This window comes from Grus americana, chromosome Z (genome assembly GCF_028858705.1).
Source record: "Grus americana isolate bGruAme1 chromosome Z, bGruAme1.mat, whole genome shotgun sequence".
Taxonomy (NCBI): Eukaryota; Metazoa; Chordata; class Aves; order Gruiformes; family Gruidae; genus Grus; species Grus americana.
This window is the reverse complement of record NC_072891.1, coordinates 18,554,731-18,573,144: the sequence shown is the minus strand read 5'-3', so window position 1 is coordinate 18,573,144 and position 18,414 is coordinate 18,554,731. Positions and strand designations below refer to the sequence as shown.

The 18,414-nt window shown below is 46.2% G+C and overlaps 1 protein-coding gene across 2 annotated transcripts; it reads right to left on the bottom strand.

Annotated features, from left to right (window-relative positions):
• Window positions 1–6,829: 6,829 nt before the first annotated feature.
• Window positions 6,830–18,146, bottom strand: ISL1 (ISL LIM homeobox 1). 2 transcript variants are annotated; one of them, XM_054810043.1, is made up of 6 exons: window positions 17,705–18,146; window positions 16,684–16,873; window positions 13,417–13,676; window positions 11,093–11,376; window positions 9,509–9,676; window positions 6,830–7,220 (listed from the first exon to the last, which is right to left on the bottom strand). In XM_054810043.1, exons 1-6 carry the CDS (start codon window positions 17,730–17,732, stop codon window positions 7,104–7,106), a joined length of 1,047 nt encoding a protein of 348 aa, XP_054666018.1. In that variant the 5' UTR covers window positions 17,733–18,146; the 3' UTR covers window positions 6,830–7,103. The 2 variants fall into 2 exon arrangements, with proteins under 2 accessions (XP_054666018.1, XP_054666017.1); XM_054810042.1 differs by having other exon boundaries at window positions 11,093–11,379; window positions 17,705–17,911.
• Between the last annotated feature and the right edge of the window lie 268 nt (window positions 18,147–18,414).

The following is an 18,414-nucleotide window of genomic DNA, read 5'->3' as shown; positions in this document are numbered from 1 at the left end:
TTCTTCCCTACAAAATCACAGCACTGATTTTATACCCATGTCTAGAGGATTTTTGCCACTAACTTCAGTGAGAATTGGACTTGAGCCTTCCGAGCTACGCATTCCTGCTTCACCAGAGGTTAGCAGCAAATCTTTCACTACCTTCACAGAAGGCCCTGCATGAACTAGAAAGTTTGCTCCTGCAATGTGGGATTCACTAGAGCGGTCTAATATTAATTACTTCAGATTACTTACAGTAAGCTCTTCAAGCACTAGGACCTCAGTTTGTGTCTTCAAGTTGGGGAAAAAATGTTTGGGCTCCAAATATTGGAGTATTTTTTTAAGCGTCATATATATTGTAAGATCTTCTACATATCATCGTATCTTTGTAAAAAAGCCTAATTTATGGGCTGTAGTTAAAACCTTCATAAACTTTTCAAGTTAATTCCCACCATATTTTACTTTATCATGAACAGTGACACGTCAGTATTATCTCTATATACCTGCTAAGTTTAACACTTTTCAAGCAACACCTTGTATTTGTGACAGTTAAAAATAAACACAAAGTTTTACCCATGAGAAAAAAAAAAAAAAGAGGAGTACCAGGATCATGGTTAAGATTCCTTTTCTAGGGAAATGTTGCTCTCTTGATCTTGAATTCCCTGAGTTACTGGGAGTTTAAAATAGTTTAAATGTGTTTGATGGAAAATTATTACAAAAGCTTTGCAACATAATTTGCTCCATACAGGAGGAAATTTGCAACTACTAAATCTAGAAAACAGCATTTATCCATAAACCACAAACCTTCTAAATTGCATGGAGAAAGAGTCCTAACCACTGGCAAATTTCATAATTCCACATTAGCAGACTCAATTACAATATCCGCTGCAAATAGCGTATCACTGCCTCATAGTTAAAGCAATCAGCTTGCTTTCTTCTGAAGTGGGTTATCATGGCCCTGAACTCAAACACAGTGAGAACCAGCAAGGAGTTTGGAGAGGAATCACACAGACTCACAGCGAATCATTGTGCATTACAGTAGAGAAACAGCAGAGGCAGTGGATGGACTCATGTACTGTTCAGGAACCCTGGAATCCACCATCCACCCACCCAATGTGCCAGCAGAGTCTGAACGCTCAAGGAAATAAATGAATACATAGAAAGAGTGGCATCCAACCAATGGATGTGTCTTACTCCCTACTTTCCAAAATGTTGCTTGCTATTGAGTTGAATGCTTTTATTGATCCCAACCGTCTCAAACAAGCTTTACAGCTTGCAGTATCCACAAACCCAGCATACAGGGAGTAATACAGAAGGCAATTTTCTACCCCTGAAGAAGATCTTGTATCTAAACTGACTTCCTCTCTCTTAATTGATTTGCTTCGATCATTCCTTAATGTTGGTGAACCAAAGCAAATTTGGATATTTTTTCCCTTCTCTGCAAAACTTCAACTGGGAAAATAAATAAATAAATACCAGTAACGATAAACGCACGGGGGGGGTGGGGGGGGTGGCGTGGTGGTGGTAGAAAAAACAGTACTTCTGAACCCAGCGGGGCTCGAGTGCCCACTGCCACATCCTGCTGCGGAGGTGGCCCTTTGGTGCCCGGGGTGGGGGGGCGACAGGGGCAACTGCGGTGGCCAGCAGCGGGGTGTACGTTTTACTGAGCAGCCCGCCCGTCACCCCTGCCCGGGGGCGGGGGACAAGCAGGGCCGCAGCCGCGCCGGCCCGGGAACAACAAAGCGGGCTGTAAAGCCTCCAGGTGGTGGGTGTATTTGTTGTCCTGTCTGCGAGGTGCGGTGGCTCCCCGGCCCCGGCAGATCCCAGTGCTGCTGTGGACATTAAGAAAAGTCTCTTTTGGCTGATTCCAAAACCAGATAAGGAGCCGCCGAGCCACCAGCTCTGTCTAGACTCCGGACCTCACAAGTCAAACGGGTTGTTTGGATTAGCCTTGGAGATCTACCGACCTGAACAGCCCTCCTAAAGAAAAGCCACAGTAACACCCTATTTTCCTCTTCCCATTGCCGCCCGTGGTCTGCCCGGAGATAGGAGCCGAGCTCTGCTTTGGTCTGTGTCACTTATTTCTGGAAGACTTTTCCGCCCTCTCTCTCTCTCCCACAAACACACCTTGCCCTGTTTTGTCTGCCAGGAGGAAAAAAAAAAAAAAAAAAAACGAAAAGAAAAAAGCAAAAGAGACACTGTAGCAAAAATCCTGTTTTGCAACCTTCCTCCTTCCTTCTCCCCCCACCCCCGCCACCCACCCCACGAGAAAGCCGGAGCTGCAGGTAATTAATCCAGCTACAGCTGCGGCGGAGAGCGACCGGACCGCCCGGCCGGCTTGCTGCCCCATTGCTGCCGGTCCCGGGACACCCGGCCCGGCAGAGAGTGAGGGCCGGGCGCGACTGGGCTGCGCGCCCTCCCTGCCTCCCTGGCCCCGGACGAGCACAGAGCACTTGTTCGGTGGCGTTTAGCCGCGGCAAGAAAATTCGAACGAAAAAGCAGCCTGGTGTAAAAGCCGCATCTCTCGTCTGGGATGCTGCAAAGAGCGGTGCACGGAGCCTGCCCCGACCTGCGTGCGGGAGGCGCGGGGAAAGGCACCGATTAATTTTACACCCCTTTCGCTGGCTAATGACGCCTGATACCGTGCAATATGGAAAGCTCGGTCATGCAGGCGAGCCTCCCCCGCCCCTCCGGTGCCTGCCTCCTTGGGAGCTGCCTTCTCCGCCTGCACTTCACAAGTCCCGGGAGGTGAGGAGTGATCCTCCAGCAGGGCCGGCACACTGGGAGCTGTTAAGTTTATGTTTGTGGCGCCTGAGCTCAAACAGTCATTCAGTGGCTTGCTCTGTTATCAAGAAAACAACAATCAGGGACAATCAGTAAACAGGATCTCTTTCCAGCCCCTTTATTAACTACTTACAGCTCCGCTGAAGCACGCAAAGCACCCAGCAGCGGCACCTCGCACCGTAAAACGCTGCCGGCGTTTCGGGCGTGCAGAGGGAGGGAGGCTCGGTGAAACTCTCCCGGCACCGCGGACCTTGAACCCGCTCCGTCCCGGGCGCTGCGCTGGGGCTGTGGCGGCCCGAGGGCAAGCACCGCCGGGTGTGTGTGTCATTTTTTCCCCGTTCCCCGCTTTTGGGTGACCCAACGTAGATTTGTTAAAATATGTATGTCTACATATGTATATAAAGGCAAGCACTTACCGTTGAGATGTTCGACTGATCTCAACGGTGGGATTCACGTCCCCGGCTTCTGTTTCTCACTGCTACGTTGGCTGGAGATGCTGAGAGCTAATTAACCTAGTACAAATACTGAAATGAGAAGAGTTTGCATATTGGTCTCTGTATGTGCAAACAAAATTCTCAGAGAAATTACAGCAGGCTTTAACAGACCTCATTTGACATTATTACGAGAGGCTGCAGCAAGAAGAAAACCGGCGGACCTGGGACTGCTAATTACCGCCCTCACCCATATCGGAAAGAGGAATCAGAGCAGGAACCTGCACAGAGCACCATATGACATGCATTTCATGAAGAGGATGTTTTCTCTCGCTTGCACAAATCCTGCTGCTCCAGCTCAGGAAGGGTGTTCTCCTGAAGGCACTAGGAGGGACCGCTCCAAAGTTTGTCTCTATTTGCTCCACGGCGGATAATACTCAAAGTTTCGGGGGAGGAAAGAAATATGGCACAAATATGTGAAAAGGAAAAGGGAACCAAAGGCCATATAAGACACACCACACACACCCACACCCCGCCCCGCAAAAGAAATAATCTTAAAATAAAACTTTCTTTTTTTTAACTGAAGTTTCGAGAGTGGAGGCTCCGGGGTGACCCCGGGGCTGCAGGTCTGCGTAGAGGGTCGGGCCGGAGCGGGGTGGCGGTGGCCGGGGAGGACGCCGCGGAGACCGGGAAGGCTCGGGGGGGGGGTGCTCAGGCCCTTCGTGGGGGCGCAGGCAGGAGCCCGGCGGTAGGTGTGGGAGCAGGCATGGCCCGAGGGGGGGCTCCCGCCCGCAGCCGGCTGCAGAACCGAGGAGCCCGAGCGCGGCTGCAGCCCTCCGACGACAGGCTGCCCTGTGTGTTTCGAGGAACGAGACGCTCCGTTGGCAGCCCAAACGCAAACCCCTGCCTCCCGGCGGGCTGCTTATCTCGGCGGCAATCCCAGCCGCCGGGAGGGCGCGCCGGGACCGCGGGGCGCCGCGCAGCTCCGACCCCGTGCAGGGCTGGGAAGCCCTTCTCCCTCGCAAGGAGCGACAGCGAAAATTCTCCTTTCCCTCCTGCATGGCCCTCGGTAACGCCAGACCTTCACCGGCCCGAAGGTCCTGCCCTGCTGGGGGGCTCTCAGCAACGCCCCTGGCGCGCAGGTTGCTCTCCCGCGGAAGTCATCCCCGCTCCGGCGGTAACCCTGCACTTCTCCCCGCGGAGTGGCCGTGCTTCCCACCTATGCATTAACCGCCAGGCGGTAAAGGACGAACCCAAAGGCCCCCGTGTTGCCCTGACCTTACAGGTTTTCAGCGCCAATTAAAGACCCGCCCGAGTCGGAGAGTCGGTCTCCAAACTCCCCGTTTCCCCCCTCCCGTCAGTAGGAGCGACTCAAGCAACTTACACGTTAGACCACCGGGCAGAAATGACACCCTTCCTCCCTCCCGCCCCCCGAAGCGTCGTACCAAGCCTCTGATCCTGCATGAAAACACAAGCGTTACTGATGACACAGTTTAAGGTAGATTTCATATTTATTTAAATATTTATCAAGTACTCAAAAATGTATTACACTTGAGCATACAAAATGAATCCAGTTTCTAATCAGGATGATTGAAATCCTTGTATTAGATTTTTAACCTTTTTTATGTTCTCTTTACTGTCGAAATGGTTTGTCTCTATAGCTGAGCTTGCTCAGGGTGGGCTGAGATGGTGAGAAGGGAGGAAAAGGAAGGTTATGTTAAGAAAACATTAGGGTTTGGAGTAACTGTCATGCAAACCAACTTGTCTTTGTCAGACTAAAAATTTCTGTATATTCCAGTTGTTAAGGGTTTTTTAAAGCGAGCCTTTGTCTTGTGCTGGCTGGGAGCACTTGGATAGGAGCAAAAACAACCCTTTCCTATGTTTTTTTTTTTTTCTTCTTTCTACTTTTCCCCAAGAAATCGCCCACGTTTCTAGCTTTCACCACCCTCTCCCCCGCAAATTAAAAAAGGAAGAAAAGAGGGAGTGAAGAGAGGGAAGTCGACAGAAAATAAGGAACAGCATTCGTGCAATTTCATAGCAATATCCCCTCAAAGTATTCCTCCTGCAGCATTTTTCAATCGTTTTGACAGCAGACACTGATAAATAATGGTCATACTTGACTTGTTAAGCAAAAAGCGTCCCTTTTATCAGGAGCTTATACTTAAAGTACAGGTCACTTCAACAATCTCAACAACGAGGCTTTGGTATACAGCACTTTCTTTTTTAGTATTTTTAAAAAATAATAGAACTCAGCAAAAAGCCTGAGCTCCTAGTTCTTTAGATGTCTTAACGTTACGTCAGATCATGCCTAGAGTAATATCACTTCTAAGGGCAAGGTGGGGAGGGAACAAGAGAGTTTCTAACGTTATCGATTGAAAGCTAAGGCATCCAACTAGCCCTGATATAGTTGTTGAAACGTAAATTTACAAGCTGGTCGTTAATACTGGCGATGAAGTATCACACTCCTTTTATTCATAACGACCTGCTTTGCATGCAATATTTTATTTCAGGTATTTTAGCTGCTAACCTGTAAATATTTAAAAGAGGGAACTTTGTTCATTATTTAATATTAATATTATTATTATTTTCTCTATTCCAAACGCTTATTTAGTGAAATAGTCCTGAAGATATAATAATTCTACATATGGCGCTTTTATTTCACATAATATTTAAGAGAAAAAAAAAAAAAGACAAAAAACCACGTAGAATTAGACATATAATTCAAAGACCACGGTACAACCTTTTCTTTTTTTTTTCTTTTTTCCTTTTTTTCCTTTTTTTCTTTTACTTCAGCAAACAAAAAAAAAAAGTCAAATGACATGAAAAGTGGCAAGTCTTCCGATAATAAATAATAAATTACTTTATAATTTTGTAATGCAAACAAAAAGGGTGTTTTTTTTCTTTTTCCTTTTACTTTTTTTTTTTACTTTTTTCCTCTTTATTTCTAGAGAGAAAGAGAAAGAGGAAGAGAAAGAGAAAGAGAAAGAGAAAGAGAAAGAGAAAGAGAAAGAGAAAGAGAAAGAGAAAGAGAGAAAAGCAGTCGTTTTAAACAATGACTATACACATCTTTGGGGGAGGGGAAGGTTCTTGGACGGACACATTTCAAACACAATCCCGAGACGCTTTGTGGCAAAATAGAGGTATACCTTGTTGCAATGCTTTTATAAATTGGTTTTTAAAGAGGAATTCAAAAACCTATTTTTAATCGCTTCAGACTTGATAGAGGGTGGATCTCAACCAAACAAAACCAAAACCCCGCTACAGTACATGCTAGAAGAGACCCAGGAAACAACCCCTTGTTAAAAGTCAACTAAAAACAACATTGCAAACCAATGCAGCTCCACCTTCCTGCAATGAATCTTTCAACAATGCAGGGCTAAATCGTCTCTTTCCTGATGATGGAAAACCTACTGGAGCTCCTTTTGGCAAGGCAATCACCAATATAGAAACAGCACCATTCGGGTTGGGAGGAACTGGATAGAGAGTCCCTCTACCTTGGTTTTTCCCTAAGATGTGCAGTCAAATGAAAAGATTTTTTTTTTTTTTTTTTTTTTAGATCCACGAGTACAAATGCTTTACGTTTTGAAAACGTCTTTTCGATCCCCTTCCGCTCATTGAATAGTGCGGGGTTTGGTTTTTTTGTGTTTTTTTTTTTCTTTTTTTTTCTTTTTTTTTTTATTCTAGTAAGATCCCATGATTGTCTTCACAGTGTTGCTACCATATTACCTTGTCTTTTCAAACATGACTCCGTTCATTTCATGGAGCAGTTCCTTGCTAGGTTCCTTACAGGGTTGTTAAACACTTTTTTTCCCCTAAATTTCGGAGTCCCAACGTGATCACTTTCCCACTCTTTCCAACAGGGGTGAGGGTAAGGGCAGAAACAACAAGAGAAATCTGAATGAATGTTCCTCATGCCTCGATAGGACTGGCTACCATGCTGTTGGGCGTATCTGGCAGCTGAGAGGACATTGATGCTACTTCACTTCCAGTAGAATTGGAACCGGGTCCTCCTTCTGAAAAATTAACCTGCCAAAAAAAAAAAAAAAATAATAAAAGAAGAAAAATGAGAAAAAGAAGTGTTGTTACAAATGTAACAATCAAAGAAAGGTAGCCAGCGAAGGCCAAGAAGAACGCAAAAATAGATACACAGGCATGCAGCCGAACAGGCTGATACGTCTCCACGGGAGGTTGTGTCACTAGTTGTTGCTTTGTTTAGGTTCCCCATTGGCTTCACAGGAATCTTCAGCCCTTCGGCCAAATCACCGGAAAAAAAAGGTTAAAAAACCCTAAAACTTAAAAAAAGACTGAAAAATCAAGCAAATACACAAACAAACTTATTAATGAGGCCTTCTTCCCTGTCTTGCAAGAGTGGCAATCCCAACAGGATGTTCTAGTCAATTATTTAAGAGCACATGTGGGTTTTTTGACACGAAACTGCAAGGTTACCTTTTTCCTCTTTTGTGCATACACTAAAATAAACCTGGAAGGAGAATCCAGGAGCAGAAGGCATTTGAAACAAGCCATCCTCTTTGATTTGTGATTTAAAGCGGGTGCTATCTCTTTTTAACGAGAGTCAGTTTGATAAAAAAGGTCACACTTCTCCATCCTAATGTGCCCCGCGGCTCCCGTTAGTTTAGGAGCAGCGTTGGGAAAAGGCATGATTTGAAGGGTGGAGCTTTGCTAATCCAAAAGCATTTCTTTGGCACCTATTTAGCTGGCCGATCCTGTGATTAAGGCCCTTACCAGATTAGAGACGTGCCTTGAACGGTCGATAAACTGTCTGTTCCATCCACTATTCTTTTTTTTTTTAACTCTTTTCGGTGTCAGACGTTATGTCCAATATATATATCAATATTCAGTTATCTAATGATCTATCTACCTATATGCATGTGTGTATTTGGGCTATCCATCTTCCATTGTGTCTTTTTTTTTTTTTAATTAAGAACTACTCTATACAAAAACTCACTGCATCAAAGGTTTTTAAAGTCTCCTATTCTGTTAACGCACAATAAGTAAAGCAGCCAAAGATCAATTTTTCTTGTGTCTGTTTGACAGCTTGATTAAAGCAGCAGTACCGGTGGTTACTCTAGAGGTAAGATGATGCAAACAGTCCTGCTGCTGTGCTACAGCTTCCCGAGCAAGCACACTGTGCCAGGGGAGGGAAGCACGCTGCAGCCTGCCACTAGGCAAAATAAAAGTGATCCTGCAAGAGAGCATGATACTAAACTGAAAACGTCTGAAAACAATTCTAGACATGGCTACACACCTTTGTCTTCCATTGCTTCATATAAAAAAAATGCCTAACAGATCAAAAAAAGAGCCTATATACTAATTTTTCATCATTAAGCATTATTTTGAATCACTGAAAAACCATATACCCTACCATTATTTTAATAATGTACCTTATTATTTTAAAGATCTGCTTTTAACACACTTAGGCCAGGAAATTGAGTTAAGGCTGAACTTCTGTCCTTAATTCACCTTGTTGGGCCTAAGTATTGTAGATGATATGGTCCCATATGAGCTGCCAAATGACGTAGGCATAAGGAAGTGAGTTAAGAACAGAATTTATTCTGAAAGATCTGTTTTCTTTCAGCTTAAGGCAGTTTATTATATTGTTTGAATTTTTCACATGAATATGTACTAACAGTTCCCTTTCTAAAGCATAACATTAAATGCACGCTATTTATGTATATATTTGTGTCTATGTATGTATATATAGAGAGAAAGATATAGATACAGATATATATTTATATCTAGAGGTCTAGATATCTATTTATATCTAGACGTATATGCGCAAAACAAGGACTTCAAAAATATAATTAACTATTCATGTTTGTGTGACAAAACAAAGGCCCAGGCTGACATTATAAGTATATATTTTAAATCCACCCTATCGCATAAAGGCGGAATTGGCCCAAAGGGAAGAGAAGCAAATTTTAGAAACTACTTTCACAAATGTACATACAATTAAATGACATGTGAAGAATGTTTTAGTTCTCTGGATAGAGGTGCTTTAAGTTTTCAGCAGTGTGTGAGCTGTTAGTCTTAGACCTAGGTCTGGCCTTATCCAGCTCCCACTCAACTCGGCAAGAGCTCTGCTGTGCACTAGGGTGGGTTTTACACCCAGGCCTATTAAATCCATTCAGTTTTCTGCATTTACAGAGTGCCATCATGCCCACCTTGCAATTTCAGGAAAACCCGGCTCGTCTGGGTTGTTCATCTCTCTGAGGGCATCCATCACGGTTAGGGAATCCCCCATTGCTCTGCCCCGGGTACAGGCTGGCCTGCTCCGGCCGGGAACCGACACTTACTAGTTGCTGAAAAGCAGGTTGGTCTATGTCACTCTGCAAAGCGAAGTCACTCAGTACTTTCCAGGGCGGCTGGTAACTCTGCACCTCCACCGGGTTCGCCTGTAAACCACCGTCATGTCTCTCCGGACTAGCAGCCACCATCGGAGTTCCTGTCATCCCCTGGATATTCTGTAAACAGCCCAGCAAAAGATGTTAATGAGCTTGGTTAACTTTATTGTATATAAGCGCTGAGTCAATAAACTGCTTTCTATCTTATCTATACAGTCGCTTGTATTTGCTTTGTTAATCTGCTGTGAATGTCTTACTCTATTCTGCTCTAGGTCAGCCTATTTCTATCCGCCGCATTTATCACGGTGGAAGTTTACTTTCTTTCCCTTTAATCCTCCTATTTCTCTCAAGGCATACCCCTCCTCCCAGCTTTCTTAAAACGAGCACTCTGTATCTTGGCTGCTGATGTACGGCTCAGCACAAGAAGCGGTTAATCATGCTGCCTTTCTATTTTGCATCCAGGCTGGTTTTGTTCTGCGTGACCTTAACTGGATCGTATATCCCCTGCACGGCAAACCTGGGGTACGTCAGTGCCGCCGTCTTTCAAAAAAGAAAAATAATAAAAAAAGGAACCCTCAGCCCTCCCAATATGCCCTGTGGTGCAGGCACTGTGTACAAAATAACTCCAAGCCTCGACGAACAGATTGTTCAGGCGGGTTAATAACATCGTGTTTTATTGCATTCCAACAGGGTAAAATGAAACTCCTTAAATTCCACTTAACTAGGCAGCCTTATGAATTAATAGTCATTCTCAGGTCAGTCAATATACACAGGGAGAATAACAGTCTCTTCTTCAAGTGGACTAACAACAACAGAGGGGAAAAAAAAAAAAGTTGGCTTAAAAAGGAGATAGCCAGTTTGCTCTGCTGAACCCAGCACTTTCTGCTTACTTGCATTACACGTGCATATGTCCGCAGATAAAACCTCAATATATTTCTGCGCAAGAACTATATCAATTTTAAGTAGCCTGTAAACAAGATGGTAATTCAAAAAATTTTGCATTGCATTTGGCTTTTTCTACGGTAACTGCCCTGACAAACACACACATACGCATTAGATTATATAAAGTGCTAAGAAAATACATCACATTTCCCTTTTACTCATGGTTTTTACTTCTGGGTTTACTCCTGTGTAAAACTATTGAAAAAGGCGAAAGCGTCGTTTTCCTCTCAAGGAGTCCTTTGCATTTGCAATATAAATATTACACAAGGCTGGGCTTATTACATCCCATAAGCTCTGCAGATCGCAATTCACCCTGCAGTGAGGTTAGTCTAATCCACTGCGTATCCTTAGCCCCAAAAAAAGACGTGTTCGCTTGAGCTGCCTATATCGGCTTCTCGCTGTGGTCTGTTTTAATTGCACTGACAGCAGAACAAGCGGATAATAGTTAAGCGGTATCATTTTCTTTGTTTTAAGGGAGCTCCCACAAAACCAAAAGCGTCAAACCGACCCCAGGGGCTGGCCGGGCTGGACACAGCCCAGGCATTTCTCCTTGGGAAAAAAGGCAGCGCACGGTCAGAGGCTGAAGCCACTTACAGTTTTGTCATTGGGTTGCTGCTGCTGAAGTTGCTTCATCATAATGCTCCTCTTTTTGTCCTTGCACCGCTTGTTTTGAAACCAAACCCTGATGACCCTCGGGCTGAGGCCAGTCATTTCTACCAGTTGCTCTTTCATGAGTGCATCAGGTCTGGGGTTGGCAGCGTAGCAGGTCCTCAAGGTGTGAAGCTGTTTTTCATTAAGGACAGTCCGGACTCGGGTGGTCTTCTCGGGCTGCTTGTGGACGTGGGGTCGCAGAGCTGGCTGTCTAGCAGAGATAGGTTCTGCTGTAAGGGAAGGGAGGAATAGGATCCCCATGAGTAGGAAGCAAGGAGTCTGCAGAATCTAAACTGGTGGGACAGGGGGAGGCGGGGGTGAGTGGGTGATGAACCCTCTTTCAGAGGCCATTCAAGCAGTCAGATCTATAGGAACTCCTGCAGCCTCCTCTGCTTTATGCGCTGGTGGAGTGACAGGACTGACATTTCTGACTCCAGAGATAATTAATTTGCAAAAACAAACCAACCCCCTAAAACCCTTTAATGACAGAAGCTTGAACCTGTATGAGACTTGACAGGGGAGGGCGAGTTCACTAAGGTGTGCGTGCGCTAGGAAAGGAGGGGGAGGGTTTTATGTATTTATTTCCTGACAAATCACCAAAACAGATTTTTGGCCCGAAAATTAATGAAAGAATACTTATTGAATTAATCATAATTTGGGTCTGCTTCTTGTATAGTGAATCTAGCTTTGTTTAGCCAGAGGCAGCAGTAACGTGCAACAGCTCCCAGCAGTTTGATGCTTCCAAATCAAAGCAAAACAAGCCAAATTCGCTGCACCGTGATCGTGGAGGAAAATCCAGCGAGAGCCCCGTATCTCAGAGCTCGGAAGACGGGGGTCTATCTTAAAAAGTGGAGGTGCTGGGTGAATTTATGTCGACTTTTGATGAATACTTCAAAATTATGAATGTTTCGCCAATTCTTTAAAAGGGGAACAAGCCTAGCAACTAGTGGAAACCGCCAAGAAATGTAAACCTACGGGTGGCGTCACATCAAGAGCTAGAAGTATTCGTGTGATTCTGCTGTTCTTCTGTGTATTGTGTAGCTGTAGCTATCTTTATGTAATTTGATCCAGGCAAGGGAAAAATTAAAAAAAAACCAAACCACACCAAACCTGCTTCTGGGGTTTTTTTTGTTTTGGTTTTGTTTTGTTTGTTTTTGGTTTGGTTTTGTTTTCCTAAACGCTGGTTAGCTAATATTCACAAGTGCTTGCTTTTGTACAGTCGGGTTCTGATTTTTCTATTCATAATAATAAATCTGCAAATGCGATGAAGACAATACAAGGCTTCAAATCTTAGCAGCATTGTACCTGCCGACACAATATGCCTTTCGGAGACATGCGCGAACAGAATATAAGGAGCACGCACAAGCTCTCTAAAATTCTGCCATGATCAGTTACGGGATTATTTCTCTCTATATAAGATATGTCATCTGAAAGCAGCTCAGAAGCGGGAAACGAGCGCGCTGAAATATAGCTGTGTTTGTAAATAATCCTTCGAGTTACAGTTGCTTGCACAGCAATAACGCCGGCCAACCTTTTATTGTCCAGCTTAGTTTGCCTCAGAGAGGTGTCCCTTCCTAAAGCTAAGCGTCTCTGAGTATCTGATGTACCCGTCGAGAACTAAAAGTCTAAATAAAGTTGTACGATGGGGCGACTCTGAAGTTTCAATGCTGAGTTTTAAAGACGAAATTCCCATCAAATCACATAAAACGTTTCAAGAAGGCAGAGTCACTTTAAAAAGCAATTACTGAAGATTAGCTTGTTGACAGTTTTAAATTACAGCCTAAGTGCTCGCCTGTAGTTATGAAGTCTATCTCTTTTAGGCCCCCGCTTCCACCAGCGCTTAAAGCAGCTTTTCCACATGCTCCGGAGGCAGAGGGGTCTGTACTTTGCCGCAGACCTGCTCCCTGCAGCGGCTCATCCCTCTCCGACTTAGGGCCCCAGCTGCGCCGGCCTCGGGGCGGGGGACTCCGGCACCGGTGCGCGGTCGGAGCAGGAGGGGCGCAGGCTGCGGAGGTGCGGCCCCCTTGCGCAGGTGTCCCCGCCTCACGCGTACCGCGTAAGCAGGCTTTTCTCGGACCCGCGGCAGCCCCGGGCGTGGGGCGCGCCGCCGCCTCTCCGCGGGAGCGCACGCTCGGGGCCGCCTTTCCACGGGGGCACGGGACCCTCTGCAAGCGGCGGGCCTGCCCGCCCCCCCCCGCCCCCGCCAGGCGCCGAGCCGGGCGGCGCCAAACCCTGCGGGCTTCCGCAGTGCCGGGTGCGGGCGGTACCTGCCATCTGCAGCGGTCGGGCGGGGTGCAGGGGGCTGAGGGGATCCCCGGCGCCCAGGCTGGCCCGCTCCACCACGTCATGGTCCGCCCGGCAGAAGAGGCCGTCCTCCCGCAGCGCGAATTCATCGCCGGGGATGAGCTGGCGGCTGCAGGCCACGCAGCGGAAACACTCGATGTGGTACACCTTGGCGCGGGCGCGCATCACGAAGTCATTCTTGCTGAAGCCGATGCTGCACTTGGCGCACTTGATGCCGTATAACCTGAGCAGGGCCCAGCCCAGAAAGAAGGAGAAGGGAGGGAAGGAGGGAGAGCACAGGAGGGGGAAGGGGAGGGCAGGGAAGGGGGTGGGGGGGGAAGGAAAGGGAAAAGAGAGAGGTTTTCACTCCCGCTCGTGGGCAGCCCCGTGGCCCCGCGTAGACGCGCCACATGAAGTTCACTAGTTAAACAAACCTTGAAAATACAGAAGCCAGAAGAGGAAATTAATAAAACGGATTCGTTTGCTGTCAGTGCCCGGATCCCCACGCCGTAATAGGCGGTGGGGACACGGACACACCGGTGGACAAGGAGAGGGGGGAGGGAAGGGGCAGTGGAGGTGGAAGGTGAAACAGGGGTAGAAACAGAAAAGCGACCCCCTTCCTTCCCGCGGAGATGCCGACCTCTCCCTCGTGCCTCAGCGCCCGAGCTGCAGCAGGCGAGGGGCCGTCCCTGCCCTCTCCCTCCCTCCTCACGGCGGGGGGGCCTGACCTAGCCTGGCTCGGGGCTGAACTGGACCGCCTGGGTACACCGGGGAAAGGCGAGGCTGTCGAACCTGCCATTCATTCCCCACGCACAAACGTGCCAGCTTCTCCAAGTAGTGCTATTTTTGCGAGGAACCCACTCAGGACTTCTGCCGTTTAATGCGCACGCGGGCTGCCGGCAGCTTAGCCTTAGAGCAGGGGTGGCTCTGCCAGCGGCCGGGGCTCTTCCCCTTACCCGCTCTCACCAGGTTCATTTTATACAATAATATAGGCATACACACACCTCCCCTTATAGATATACACTCTCACATATATAGCAGTGTAAGTCCCCGCCCCCGCCCCCTACCAAAAGCCATTTTAGGTGCTTTGGCTCTGCAGACTGCCCCTACCTCAGCCTCCCTGCCCCGTCTCCCCTCCTGCTGACGCTCCCACCTTTGAGCCGGAGCTCAAGCCCTCCATCAGGAGTGAAAGGGCAACTTCTCGCTGACAGCCCTACACGGCAAATAATGGGTTTCTGGGGTTACACGCTAGAGTGGGTGGCGGGCTCCTCATCTCCCCTGGAGGACAGGGGGACAGTTCATGCATCAGTAGATGAACATGAGAAAACGCTCCAACTTGGGCGTCTAGAACTACACAGTCCCTCGGCTCCCACCGAGTGCTCCTTAGCCAGCCTCTTTGTTATTGTCCTGGTTCTGGCAAGGATATTAAGTTATTAAGTAAAATTAACATCTTCCCGCAAATGTACAGATACACGCACATATGCACGCACACGGTCCACAGAACTGTAAAAGCTGTTCCTAAAACTGTGCTAATATTCCTCACCAGTACACTTCCTTAGACATACAGTCTGTGATGTATGCTTGTGGGTAGACATATTTATTTACACACATCTTTAGCTACAGAGGTTTACTAATCCAATATTCAAAGCTACATAATTCTGAATTATAAGGTTTTGAGAAGAAGAAAACCCAAACAGCTAAATGACAAAAGAATAGAGCGATAGCAAAGTGTATGCATTAATAGGTACAAAAGTTGTGGAGATTGCCCACATGTCTGACAATTATAGATTGGCTCACGGTCTAATTCAAAGTCGACTTCCACGTAACATACATCTTACTTTTAAAATTGTAGCAAATGAAATATATTACTTATTAACGTAAAAGAGCTGCAACTTTGTTGTTGTTGTTGTTGCTGTGGTTTAAATTTCGCCCGCTGAGTTCTAGCAGGAGGTAAGTGAGCATATCTCAATCCAAACGTTTTCCTTTAATTTGAAATTAGTGAAAGGACAACATTAAAAAACACGGCTCCAAAGTGCGTTTAAAAGTAAAGGGGGGGGGGGGGAGAGGAAGGAGGGGGAAGTGGGCTGTTTTTCGCCATGGTAAAACTTTGAGAATAATCTCACAGCACGGCTTGAAGGAATGATCTATTTATGAACTGTGCACTGGAGAAAGAAAGACTCAAGTGCTTTATTTCAATTCAGAATTACAAATAAACTATAAAAGATGTCTTAGGTAGCTAGGTAAGTACTTGCTCCCAAAACTTTCAGTTAAAAAAAAAAGATACTGTCCGTACCTCAGTGTCATACAAAGTTCTGGTTTGGCAAACCCAGTAGACGACATTGAAAAGGATCAGCATGACCCAGGAGCACAAATAATAAACACACTCGAAATTCCTGCTTTGGCTTCTCTATAGTGTCAGGATTGGCAACTCTCACATTTTATCAGTTACCAGATTTTAATGTGAGGAAGGAAGCGGTTCCATTATCTAAATATACCCAATTGTTCGCGAACAGATGATGGGCAATTTGATCTGCTCTGTCTAATTCATCAGTACAGATAAGATAAGAAAGAAAAGGCAGTCAGATATCACCAAAGGGGTTAATATTTAAAAAGATTAAATGTCAGTTATTTTAGCGAAGAAACGTTTCGGTCTAGGTTTTAACCTCCCCATAAAAGGACCCGTCATTCTGAAGGAAACTTCAGTTTTCTTTTTATTTTGCTTTTTTGTTTTTGATTGGCCTAGTTTAAATATTTTTCCCCCATGTATTTCTTTTTACGGCATAAACGCTTGAAGTGCCTTTCCAATCAATGTCATTATGCGTTTGCATAAAACACACAGAGATGCGTTTCTCAGGTTAGCGTTAAAAAGCGATCAGTTCCGTGTTGTGCATAGTATCTACACTATTGAAAATAATCTCTGTTACCTACGATTTCCCATTTTGTCAGAATCACAGGATGCATTGCCAAAGTCCTCAGGACGGTCCCATACAGTCGCTAGCTGTTCCCGAACGTGGTTTTGTTTACACAGAAATTTGCATTTGAATCTGTGGAATAAAAAACTTGACGACTAACTTTTTTCCTCGCCTGTCTATCTATGGGGCGAAATCACTTAAAAGCATACCAACTGTCTTTTCACCTTCTTTCTCACAATTTTCCTCTTCCTGTCTCTGTCAGATTCATAAAGTTAAAAAAAAAAAAAAAAAGAAAAAAAAGAAATCTTACCGAAGAATTAAACAACGTAAATGGCGTACCTGATATAATCTCTTTTACAGTAGGTTTTGCCATCCCTAACAAAGCACGTACAGGTCTCGTCCAAATACTGATTACACTCTGCACACTTCAAACACGCCGCATGCCATTCCAAATCCGGAGAAACCCTCAGAATATACTGATCGTGAATTTGATTGCCGCAACCAACACATAGGGAAATCAGGCGTTTTTCTGAAATGAAAATAAATACATGATTGACTAACCGCTTACTCTCCTACAGAGATAAACACACTTTTAGTGTCGGTCCCTTATAGGGCGTACTCTGGGAGTGTTGTTGTTTCTTTCCCCCCCTTTTTTTTTTCTTTTAAAGAGTATTACACTTTTGGATGGTAATTGAAGTGTGCCATCAAAACCTTGCCTCGTTTAGAAAGGAGGCGGAACATATGTTAAAATGCAGATGTGAACAGTCTTCGGGGTGAAGGTCCTCATTTCGCAAGCCTTGCACGGAATCAAAACTCCAAACTCCCTCGTTGTTTTATTTTTATTTTATTGTTTGCTTGTTTGGATTCCTTTCCCTACGGAGAGAGCACTTATATGTTTGATTTCAGTTTTTAAGAGGCTCTGACTGGAAACGATGAACGCTTGGCTGGGTGCGCTTTCCATTCAGCCCTTTGCCACAGCAGAGGGGACTCGAGGCAAGAACAAGCATCATTACGGTTGTCACTTGCTCTCTTTCGCAAGTCTAACGCTAATTCCCCTAGACGTACTAGGTGCTGGATAGTTAGACAGTCTCACCGCAGTCTAGCAGGAGGAGAATTTAAAGCTCCGTGGTTGGAGATCCCATTAAAATCCTGCCTGTTCCCCAAACTTTAAAAGAGAGCAGGACCCCAAGCTATTAACATACAAGACTATGAGGTTAAAACACAGCAAGCATGCAGGCATGGCAACAAAGGCACCTTCGCTAACATTCAAATGAAGTTCAGCTCTTTATCAGTTCGCCTGCATGAGACGATTACAATAGACAGCACATTTATTCCAACAAGGGTAAAAATTCCGCCTTACTTTTTGGTGGGTCTCCCATGTCTCCCATATCTGTAAGAGGGTGTAATGTCCACAGTGAAATGGTGTACGCTTTCGTTTTAAGACCCCAAAGTAGGTTTGAGAGCTGTCGCTAAAAATAAAAAAAATAAAAATAAAAAAGTAGTAGTAATAACAAAAGAAAAAAAAAGAGACTCGAAATGGAAAAAAAAAAAAAAAGGCAAAACAAAACACCACCGGCGTGGGAGATACTGTCAGGGCTGCGGAGAGAGAAAGGGGCGCGCGGTGAGGCGCGGTGCGGGGCGCAGCGCCAGAGGCGCGGCGGGGTCCGGCCGCGCTGTGCGGGAACGGCGCGGTGCGGGAACGGTGCGGTGCGGCGGCGCGGCGCTGCCGGACTGGGCGCTGGCGGCTCGGGCACTCGCCTCGCCCTTATCTCTTACTCAAACTTCTCTGCTCCAACTCAGCCCGCTCGCCATTGGCCTGACGTCATGCCCGGGGACGTCACGCCTGCGCGGCGCCCATTGGCTGCGGGCGGCGCGGCGCAGCTGTTCTGATTATCATATTTCAGCGTCTGGCGGCGCGGCGGCCCCGGCTCGGGCTCTCGGAGGCAACTTTTCCTCGCTCCTCATTTGTATTTCCCTTTATACTTTCTTCTTGTCGCTCTCCTCCATCCCCGCTGCTTATCTCCCGTCACACCTTTCATTTTCCTTCCCGGCCCCGCTCGGGCTCCTCCA